This window comes from Carex rostrata, chromosome 16 (genome assembly GCF_964058835.1).
Source record: "Carex rostrata chromosome 16, lpCarRost1.2, whole genome shotgun sequence".
In the NCBI taxonomy this organism is placed as follows: Eukaryota; Viridiplantae; Streptophyta; class Magnoliopsida; order Poales; family Cyperaceae; genus Carex; species Carex rostrata.
The window spans coordinates 2,759,053-2,770,160 of NC_135933.1; the positions used below are offsets into that span (position 1 = coordinate 2,759,053).

The following is an 11,108-nucleotide window of genomic DNA, read 5'->3' on the forward strand; positions in this document are numbered from 1 at the left end:
CATGCTGGTTGAAAATTGAAATTAATGAAAAATAATCACATCTACGGATAATAAACTCCACCAATCTCTAAATTAAAATTTACAACAAACGGGGATGTAGCTCAGATGGTAGAGCGCTCGCTTAGCATGCGAGAGGTACGGGGATCGATACCCCGCATCTCCAATTTTGAAATTATTCATTGTTTTTGAATTTTATTTTAAACAAGAATAAAAAAACAAGCCACAAAAATTTATGCCCACATGCAGGATCGAACTACAGACCTTCAGTTTACAAGACTGACGCTCTACCACTGAGCTATACGGGCTTTAATGTTATCGATTAGCTATACGGACTTTAATGTTATCGATTTATAAAAAATCTTATTATTTTAATACTTGTTGAATTCTTACTGTAGATCTGTTGTTTTATTGATTGCAAAGCTAACACAAAAACGGAAAACGAAAACTATTAAAGCGTGGTTACATGATTTGGTATCTGCGCATTCAGAACTTTCCCACATTTAAAGATGATTAATATTATTATTAAGTTGTTCGTTCATAATTAAGTACACTAAAGTTCGGATAATAATGGCTATCCTAAAAATTGGGCCCAAATGAAGCAATGATGAAAAGTTGGGCCTAACTAATCCAGGTCCAATAAAAGTAACCATCTCGTACCATAAAAATTGGGCCCAAATGAAGCAATGATGAAAAGTTGGGCCTAACTAATCCAGGTCCAATAAAAAGTAACCATCTCGTACCATAAAAATTGGGCCCAAATGAAGCAATGATGAAAAGTTGGGCCTAACTAATCCAGGTCCAATAAAAAGTAACCATCTAGTACCATAACCATGTTAACATGCTTCCATCTCTACCTTCGCGAAGCTCCCTGTATCTACTGACAATAGAACAGAAATTGACACTTAAAAAATTTCAATCTAATCTCTATCCAGTGTTCACAAAATTTCTCTAACCTGATGGCCTCCTTCGCCAGCTCGATGTTTCCAATGCCTCTCACTGTTCGCACCTCTACCGATTCCTTGCAACTCGCTCTCCGTTTAGATCGCCTCTCACTGTCTACCACTGCTCAGTCTGTTCTCCATTTCAGACGACCAAGCAATCTCTCTTTTTATCGAGGAGATTCACTAAAAGGTATTCCATCATCACTACTGTTTCAACCTATCAATTTAATGAATTTGTTACAGGAATTTTTAATTGTTTGTGAAATGCCTCTAGACTAAAGTAGTGTTAATTTCAAATTTGCTGCAGTATCATAGAAAATTCCAGAGTCTATTGTAATTGCGAGCTGGATGTGGGGGTGTAGAATTTTCATCCTTAAATTCATTTGGTAAAAGGGGCCAGTTTGAGTAATATGTAACATATTTTGTTGTTTAATTTTCTCTTAAATCAATCAGTGAGAGCAGAAATGAATGAACCAGAAAGAGTGAACGATGTACAATCTGTCGATGCTTTCGCAAGTGTGAAACATGTCCTGCTTCCAGTCACTGATCGAAACCCTTACCTTTCTGAGGGAACCCGACAGGTTCTATTTCTATCCCTTTGTTCAATGCCAAATGACATGAAACTTGTTCATGCTGTTTATATGTCTCATTGTTGATGATAATCTAATCTGTAATGCATACTCAACTAAACATTTGAAGAATCACCGGGCCCTCCTGGTACAAATCCCTCATTGCTTATCAAAGAATTTGTTCATTTTTTTTTGTACTATTCTGTTCAGTCAGTATATATAATTTATTGAGAAACATTAGTTTATAACTAACTAAATATTTTCAACTCATGACCAAAACCCCATGAAATGACTGGCAAAAGATGCAATAACAGCAAAACAAAGAAATAAACAGACAACCATCAAAAGGTCAAACTTTAAACTTCACATTTCCTTTGATTTTTTTTTTCTGTGTTAAAACTAGACTAGAAACTAGCTATTCAAAAGACTTGCATAATCGTCTTTTCTGTTGACTTAGTTAAAATGTATAAATGGTTACGCACCAACAATATGTAACTAAATAATATTTTGAAAGCACAAGACTGATGCTCTTCACATCCCTCATGCAATAACTGGCAACTGAATTCATGGCAATAAAAAACATAAAAGATGTAATATGAACTAAATAAACAAACATGTACCAAAAGACAAACTCTATGTCTCACCTTCACTTTTTTATTAGGATTTTACTGATAACTTGTCAATATGATATGCCGATAAGTTAAAAAAGAAAGAAAGGTAATATAATACTGAAGACACAACACCACCTCCACTATCAACTTTTACCAAGTTTTGGGATGTGTGTGGTCCCTCCTGGAAAAATCTTCTCCCATGTCACTGATTCTTCTCATACCGGCACTGAGGTTCATGTACTGAAGTGCTGCCTCAGGTGACATGGTGAAGAAATCTTGTGGGGCTGCTCAAATAAGTTTGTTTGACTTTTTAAAAATAACGAGTCACATTTAAATTTTTTTGTTCTCACATCTGAAACTTCATACAGGCAGCAGCAACTACAACCTCACTAGCAAAGAAGTACGGAGCTGACATCACAGTTGTTGGTATCACACAAATATTGTCTTTTAAACTAGAACTTGAACCCTAAAATAAGTAGTAGTACATGTATTCTGTGATTTTTAAAACAATGGTTTTTTATTTCTGCAGTCATTGACGATAAGCCAAAAGAGTCAATACCAGAGCATGATGCACAGATATCAAGCATCAGATGGCATCTTTCTGAAGGTTTTTGTTCATTTGTTGACTCACTATTTCAAAATCATTTACATAAATAAAAGATATTTTTGTTTTTAAAAGGAGGGCTGTAAGGTATAACCAACATTGTTAGTTAGGATAAAGTGAGGAATATACTATAATATTTCACAAACTATATGATAAGTACCACACTATTAAAGCAATAACATTATATATCTGAAAGCACCACACTATTAATTTATATCTGAAAGCAATAACATTATGATAAGTACCACACTATTGTTAGTTAACACAGATTGTATTAAAGCAATAACATTATATATCTGAAAGCACCACACTATTAATTTATACAGGAAAATTAGTCAAATTTTAGAAAGTTTATATGATAAGTATTTCTTCTTGGAGAATTGCATTACATTTTCATAGAACATAGGAGCAATGCCGTTTATCTAATTTTTGACTTGAAAAAATGACAAGCAAAGCATGCAAGCTAGTAACTGAATTTGTGGATAATATACCTACTTATTTTTCTATTTTTTTATGAAAATGTTAAAGGCGGTTTCAAAGAGTTTGGGCTGATGGAGAGACTAGGAGAAGGGAAATTGCCGACTGCAATAATAGGTGAGGTGGCGGATGAGTTGAACCTTGATTTGGTCGTCTTAAGCATGGAATCAGTCCATTCTAAGCATGTTGATGCTAATTTATTGGCCGAGTTCATCCCCTGTCCTGTTTTGCTCCTTCCTTTGTAATCCTTCTTAGCATTTCAACTGATAATGCAGTCAGTTATGTTCATGACTCGGTGGATTTTGTAAACTAGATAAATATTTCCTTTAACAATTAAAATTCCCAGTTGTGCTATGCACTGAATGCACTTTTTTGTTTTTTTACCCAAAACTAGACAAATGTTTCCTTTAGCAATTAAAATTCCCTGTTTTGTATTGTAAACTTTTGATATTGGAACAAGGTATTGTCTCGTTAGCTAGCATTTCTTCCACATGATAAAATCTTGTTGTTGCCTTAATGAAATTCGATTTATTAAATGCTCCTCATTCGGGGAAACTAAATTTCCACATTTGTTCTGTCTAAATATAAATGTCAATCCCAAGTTGCAAATGGGAGTGGTAAGTATTACATTACATCTTCAATTTAGTTACATTGACTCGAGTGTCTTTTATTGTTTCAAAGTACAATTTTGCTTATGTTCTCTGACAACGAAATTCATGTGTTTTTATTTGTTAGAAAATAAAAATAGAAACTCATGCGGTATTAATGTTTTTCACGGGTAAGAACTTTATTTTAAGTTGCTAAAAAAGTTGCAACATAAATATGTATTACATCAAAAGATCTCATATGTTACTAAAAGGTACATGTCCGGAGCTGAAACATGTTTACTTTACGTTAAATCAATGTCAAACTCGAGCCAGAAAGGAATATATTTGAACCGAATAAAAACGTTAAAAGCTTTACTCCGGGCTTTTGTACTACTTGTAAAGCTTTTTGGATGAGAATAACATACTAGCCAGAAAGCATGATCAATGAACATGAGAACAGAATAACTTCTTGGGCCTTCAGAATCCATTGGGCTGTCGACTATAACGCGTAAGCATAGAAGACAGAGTTCCACTGCAAAATAATTGGAGGAGATTTGATAGCTTGATGCATCTGGTATATTAAGCTAATTATAGTGTTCTCTTAATTAAATTTGATGATTTTTAACGATAATAAATTAATTAATAATGCTTTACACCTAACTGCCAAAAATCCATGCAATTCTCAGACGAACAAAGAAAGAAAATTTGTGCAATCTTTTCGTGCTAGAACCTCTACTGTAATTATAATTTTTTTTTTCATATTAATAATAATTTAGTAATTTTTTCACATTAATTTCAAAGAATTTCATTCTTACTATTTTAATATATGATCTGACAGGAATAATTAATTTCCTAAATCAATAATTTTATAATTAATAATATTGTATTTTATTATTAATACTTGTAAAGTCTAATAATTTATCTTATAACTGTCATATGATATCTGCATTTACAATTCGTCAAAAGAAATTCTCTTGGCAGCACAGCTGAAGTTTCCAATTCCCACCTTCATGGCTTCATCCCCAACCCAAAAATTCCAGAAAGACTTCCGAATGCTTTTCTGTTTTTCTCGGGACCACTATTCAGTGAGGCCGTTTCTGTACACCGCGGTACTCCAGACGCTGGGAAATTGTCCACGCTCCAAAACCCTACTCCATTCCATCAATCCACCGTTCTAACCCCAGAGTACCAGACCCCAGAACACTACTCTGTACCCTGGAAAGGAATAGAAGGAAAATAAAGAAAAAAGTTGAAGCAAAGAGATGGCTTTCAGCGCTCGGATGAAGGAGTTGATGAAGAAGTACGGGAAGGTAGCGATTGGGGTCCACCTGTCAGTCTCGACCGTGTCCATCACGGGCCTCTACGTGGCGATCAAGAACAACGTCGACGTGGAGTCTATCTTCGAGCGGATCGGGCTTTCTGCTCGGGTCGAACCCGATAAGGTCGAATCCACTGACCGAACTGATACCCTCGGGGAGGATCTCCCGGCGACACCCCCTTCGACGACAAATCGGACGGCTGCTATGGTGGCCTCCAGTGGTGGAGCCCTTGCGCTCGCGATATTGTGCAACAAGGCGTTGTTTCCTGTTCGGGTTCCGATCACTATCGCCCTCACACCACCAATTGCGAGGTATCTGGCGAAGAGGAATCTTCTTAAGACATGAGTGTGAGCTTGTTAGAATAGTTATGATCTTCTTTTAATTTTTGATCGGAAAATTTTGATGCTTTTAGTATGTGTATTATTGCTTTCGCTGTTTGGTCATGCGTAGAAACTGGGGGAAATTTTGTGACATGGTCGCTCAAATTTTACAGTTTGGTAACAAATTGTCTTGAAATTGGATGTACTTTTTCGAAGTGGTCATGCTTCATACATAGTTAAAATCAATAAACCAATTTTAACAATGAAAATGATGATTTTGACCATATTAGATGGAGAATATCAAAGTGATGGTTTGGAAGAAAGAAGGTTTGCAATTTGACGTCTGAGTACATGTATTTCAAGTGACAACTAGGAAATGTTTGTGTTTTTTGTAATAACAAATTGTAATTGTAGCTGGAGTTTCATAGGAGAAACTCAAAAGAGGCCTCCCATCTATACTGGCACAGGATGCATCTGGTATGATAATGTACCAGCTGGGAAACTGTTATCAGTTTTGGTTGAAATATAGAATTTGTTGGTGTCAAACACTGTTTACATAGTTAAAGAAATAGTCAAAGGGTACAAATAGCACCATAGGAATGTAGGTACAAATAGCTTTTAAACTAATTGATTTTCTTGTTTCAGAAATGTGGGTACAAATAGCACCATAGGAATGTAGGAGTCATGATATACTTCTAGGTAGTTGGAGTTTTTACAAGTCCTTTCTTAGTTCCTTCATAGCTTTGGATTTTATGTAAATTTCATCAGGGGCACACCACTGTTCTAAGTTTTAATTTCCATCATGAAGGGTTAATAAAGATCTGAAGCAGTATCGACTGAGTATTTCATATTTTCCGTATTCTACTACTTGTTTTTAGTTTTTGGTGCTATAGTAGATTTGTGGCTGGTCATAAACCATTGTTTGTTTTGGTTTTTAAGAAAGCTAGAGAGAAAAAATTGATTGGTAATTACCAATTTTATCCTCTGTCGTGTTATGTACAAAATCTAACTGGGGATGTTGTTCTTTAATTTTTAACTTTTTGTATGATGCAATAGTATTATGAGGATGTGTATTTTTCAGCTGTAGGCCATTGTCTAACATGGTACACTCAATTCTAATATATCCAGTAAACTCAGCATCAAGTGGGTATTAACAGAAAATATAAACCTTCTATCTGTGCAATTGAGATGTACTGATATGATTCCTTGATTTAAATTCAATTACAATAACCATTTTGACCATAAGAAATATTGTGAAACGGTTTTCAAAATTAGAAATAAGCATGGGGATATGTGTACACTTGAATAGCTTTGATATTATGTTTTATACAATTTGCACATTGGAATTCATCAAAAGCTGTTCAAAAACACAATTGGAAACTTCCAAGTTGGAAATTAGAGGTCGTTCAAGTTGGAAAATGCATAATGCGACTTGATGGTCATGATAGAATTGAAATGGTTAAGAGTTGGAAAATGAGTCATGCGACTTAATGACTCAATGGGTCAATATGTAAGTATTAATCATACTCGGAATTAAAGTTGGAAAATGCATAATGGCGACTCAATGGGCAATGAAACCATACAAGTCGGTCTATGGTTTCATATTTCAATACTTGTGAAAATGAAAGGGTATGAATGGTCGATATTAACCCATTACCCATTCAAACTACGTACCATATATTTTGTTTTCTTTTTTCTCTTTTCTGTTTCTTTCATTCAAATAAGCCAACAACATAGAAATCAGATTGCACAACTCTTGCAAGTTATGTGTAGGCAAATGGTCATGATCACCGGCTCAACTGAGTCGGATCAAAAGTTCGAGACCATGCCCAACTCTAATTAGACGGATTAGATTGGTTCCTAATGGAGATTCTTTGCGAATACACTAAATATAATCAATTTTCCTAAACTTGAATTGTATGTGTTTTCATATACATGAACTATGTGTGACATGCTTCATAATTTTTAAGTATTGTAATTTGATTTTTAAACCAACGAGTTGAGATGTTGTTAAAGACATTGAAACATGGGATGTTGTTATTGCATATATTTTTTTTTGTCGTTGTTATTGTATGTCTTTGATTGTGAGGGGAGATTGATCTAATTTTATTATGTCGATTTTATCACAAAGATCAACATGTTCTGCCAATTTAGAAAAAAGAGGGAGCCACCTGGCAGCCCTTGCCAAATATTTTAACTGGTAGAGAGCCTGTGAACATTTATTTGGAAGGGTATTATTCGCACGCACACCCGATTTTTTTTTTTTTTTTCTAATTTTTTGCCAGTAAGCCCATAGGCACTTCTTAATTGAAAGCGTACAAGGTACAAGCTTTAAATCCATAGCATTAGTGATAATACATTGTATGTGAAATGCAAATTAGAAATTAAACAGAGGGAAAGTAAATCCCACGTATGAGAGGTGCAGGCTCTTTGCCCCTCTCAACAAGAGGATGCAACAAATATCAAAAACCCCTTGACAAGGAGCCTAGCTTACATTTAAGAATGTTACTGTCCTGACTTCTTTTAATTTCTCTCTTCCTCGCTCTTCCTTTTACTAGACTATATATGATTACATCATAAATGTTTCATCGTTTTGTATAACTATCCGACATGCTAACCTCCAAGGCATCCGGCATGACAACGATCGAGTATGTATCTTGTAGGAGTATTTTAAATATAGGTGATAAAACCTGATTCTATCTGAGGTAAATTATTTTGAAAGTCTATTTGACTTGGATACGATCTGATCCGTCTGGAGATGACTCGAAATTAAAGATGATTTAAAGCTGAACAACATAAAACATGATCCACCTCATCTCAAATGATTCGTAAGGCAATTTGACTTGAGTCGATTAGCATCCGAGACAAAAGTGATCTAAACGTGCTGGTCTTAACTTGAGCCAACTCAGAATCCGAAAAAGATTCGAAATCAGACTCAGACAACTTGAAACTTGACCTAAATTAAAGCACCGAGACGATCAGAAACTTGAAAATAATTTAAAGCTAGAGGTAGTAAAATCCAATCCAAGAGGATTGAAGAGTTAAAAATAATTAATGGTAAACAAGACGTACAAAATTGGATCATATCCAATCTATAACAGTATAACACACCAAACCAGTCAATAATCAGAATTTGGAAGTTATATTGTCATAATGATCTAGACCTAACCTGACCCGACTAAGTGAACCACACTAGTTACCTCGGGTAGTTCCTTCAGGTTCAGACACGAGATAAAATTCGTGACACACACCAATAATAGTTGGTCACTCAAGTGCAAGTTGTGCGCACTAGACATGTAGAAATATACATACCTGACATGCACCTTGCTATATATAATGATTCTCACAACCACACATGCAAAGAACATATATGTGTGATACGCTAACAGCTAGTACATCGCTCTCAACCATCCAATGAACACTTACGTACGCTAACAGCTGCGAGTAAGCGCATCAGAACTGCACCAAACCAACTGATATGACATGTATATATAAACGAACCGAACCGAACCGAACCGAACTAGCTAATGCTTTTACTCCTCTTGTGGGATTGTGTTTAGCAGTGCCATTATTAATTGATCAAGCTCACGCTCCAGACCAGACTACTGATTTGTCAACTAGTTTATTAATATCTATATCTTGCCAATCACGACTGGCATATATATATAAAACTATCATCAGATCATGTAGAAAAAGATATTCGTTTATTAAAAAAAAAATCAGTCTTTTTGTGCTCGTCAATATATATTAATGGTATAATTAATGAATTGAAGCGAAATCTATTAATACAGTACTATCATCAGATAGTTTCTTTAATAAGAAGTACAAGATAATGTGGTTATCCCTTTTAAATTTTCATAATCAAAATTCTAATATATTAACAATAAAAAAATATTAGAGTTTGATGCAACCAGTTTAGGTCATAATCATGCAAGGAATTGCATGCTAATATATACCATTTTGTTTGGATTAGTGCTCTATTGAGCAATAACAATAACAGTATATATACACGTATTAGTTAAATGATAATAGAGTCAATATATAACATAAAATCACATATAAATTAATTTTCATAGGTAAACATGTAACAACATTAAGCATAGTTGTGAAAAAGGAATCTATATAATCACGCACAGTGCATGCAAGCTTGTATGCACGGAGCTTGAGATAGTGAAATGCACTGTACATGTTACAACGAAAAAAGGTTTAATTTATGAACGGAAAAAATACATACGATATATATTCTGAAGAATATAATTTGCATTGTTGCATTTTAAGTAGAATCAATATTAAAAAAATAATATTGTAGTTACGTCTCAGCAGATATATACAAGATAATTAATACTGTCAAACAAACCATATGAATTTGGTTGTTTTCACTGATAATTTGATTTATCATTTATCTAGCTACTTAGCTAGTGATATATACATCAAAGTATTCCCCTTCTGAAAAGAAAAGTTCGCCAAAGTATATAAATATATTCGAAAGAGAAATCTTTTGAAGAAAAGAACATCTAAGTAATAAGACGGGCATGATTCATAGTGGGATCATGTGCCATGCATATTGGGGCATGTGCAGCCCAGATCTAAAATTTGAATTCAAATTCAAATTCAAATATATTCAAATTTGGAATATATTAGCATACGAGCACAAATAGAAATATGTAAAAGATATGTTCAGATATTTTTTCTCATCTCTAGATCTCACAACACTCATAGCTTAATCCTATCTTATTATGTACAATAAAAAGATCTAACAACAGATACTAAACTTACATCGATCTCTTCCTATAACTAGCAAAATATAACATGTTCAAATTAAGCAAAACTAGTCCCTTCTCTCATGATCTCATCATCCCTCTTCTTTCTCTTCTTCTCCTTTTTCTTACCTTCTCCTTCAACTCCAAGTTGAACTGTCGAAGCATATACATCAGCGATCGAACGGTACCGGTTGTTCTTCCTCCACAAGGCTTCATCGTCCTCTACCACGTCATCGGCTATGGCGTTAACAGAGCGGGTTGAGGAAGAGGCCGATGCTTCAGAGTTGCAACCGGAGGCATCGGCTGTGCAGCTGCTCTCGCTCAGTTGGAGAAGCTGCTCTGCCGCTGTCATCTCCGACTCCGTGAACAGTGGTGGCGGTGGCGGTGGTGCGATCGGAGCTTGATGCGAGTAGTACGGTTTGATAGTTTCTTCCATTTTTTTTTCTTCGAGTCTGTGTTTTCTTGTTTCGGGAGTTGGGATTTGGGTGGTTGCGTTTTCTTCGGGTTGGGTTTTTCGCTATCGGGCAAGGAACCGACTTGGTAAAATTGTTGCGGTGCGCTGTCCCGCGGAGTAGGTTTATGTCTGTTTTGAAAAGGATGTTTGATGCAGGTGAGGTTTATGCGTGTTATAAAGGAGGTTTATGCGTGGACGCGTGAGCACAGAGAGATTGACCGGCTTATATTAAAAAGGGCGGAGAGAACGTAAGTCTCTCTAAAATTTACACAACATTTCTTAATAATTTCCTAAGTTTTCATTTCTAAAAGAAGAATATGTATTATAGCAATTCAATAAGTAAGTGTGTATTGATGCATATATTGTTTTAATTGTGTATTGGACTATGTCGAATGCATATTTAAGATTCGAAATACAATTTAATAAAAATAAAAGATTCAGAATACGAATTTGAAAAATTAAGATA

General features: G+C 34.9%; 3 protein-coding genes and 2 non-coding genes across 5 annotated transcripts; 3 read left to right on the plus strand and 2 right to left on the minus strand.

The window, feature by feature from the left end:
- The first annotated feature begins 90 nt into the window (after positions 1–90).
- On the plus strand, positions 91–163 carry TRNAA-AGC (transfer RNA alanine (anticodon AGC)). Its single transcript has one exon. It is a non-coding gene; the product is annotated as a tRNA-Ala (tRNA).
- A 70-nt stretch (positions 164–233) lies between these two features.
- TRNAT-UGU (transfer RNA threonine (anticodon UGU)) lies at positions 234–305 on the minus strand. The gene has a single exon. It is a non-coding gene; the product is annotated as a tRNA-Thr (tRNA).
- Positions 306–858: 553 nt separating this feature from the next.
- On the plus strand, positions 859–3,702 carry LOC144567079 (cell wall integrity/stress response component). Its single transcript, XM_078317130.1, has 5 exons — positions 859–1,131; positions 1,395–1,522; positions 2,490–2,547; positions 2,651–2,728; positions 3,254–3,702. Exons 1-5 carry the CDS (start codon positions 957–959, stop codon positions 3,445–3,447), a joined length of 633 nt encoding a protein of 210 aa, XP_078173256.1. The 5' UTR covers positions 859–956; the 3' UTR covers positions 3,448–3,702.
- Positions 3,703–4,775: 1,073 nt separating this feature from the next.
- LOC144567829 (transmembrane protein, putative (DUF1279)) lies at positions 4,776–6,231 on the plus strand. The gene has a single exon (XM_078318005.1). It carries the CDS (start codon positions 5,052–5,054, stop codon positions 5,451–5,453), a length of 402 nt encoding a protein of 133 aa, XP_078174131.1. The 5' UTR covers positions 4,776–5,051; the 3' UTR covers positions 5,454–6,231.
- A 3,864-nt stretch (positions 6,232–10,095) lies between these two features.
- On the minus strand, positions 10,096–10,682 carry LOC144567572 (uncharacterized). Its single transcript, XM_078317735.1, has one exon. The coding sequence runs from the start codon at positions 10,622–10,624 to the stop codon at positions 10,247–10,249; it is 378 nt and encodes a 125-aa protein (XP_078173861.1). The 5' UTR covers positions 10,625–10,682; the 3' UTR covers positions 10,096–10,246.
- Between the last annotated feature and the right edge of the window lie 426 nt (positions 10,683–11,108).

Coding starts and splice junctions, on each gene's coding strand:
- LOC144567079 (XM_078317130.1), top strand. CDS start 957: ATGGCCTCCTTCGCCAGCTCGATGTTTCCAATGCCTCTCACTGTTCGC. Junction 1,523..2,489: donor TTTCTGAGGGAACCCGACAG/GTTCTATTTCTA, acceptor AACTTCATACAG/GCAGCAGCAACTACAACCTC. Junction 2,548..2,650: donor AGCTGACATCACAGTTGTTG/GTATCACACAAA, acceptor TTATTTCTGCAG/TCATTGACGATAAGCCAAAA.
- LOC144567829 (XM_078318005.1), top strand. CDS start 5,052: ATGGCTTTCAGCGCTCGGATGAAGGAGTTGATGAAGAAGTACGGGAAG.
- LOC144567572 (XM_078317735.1), bottom strand. CDS start 10,624: ATGGAAGAAACTATCAAACCGTACTACTCGCATCAAGCTCCGATCGCA.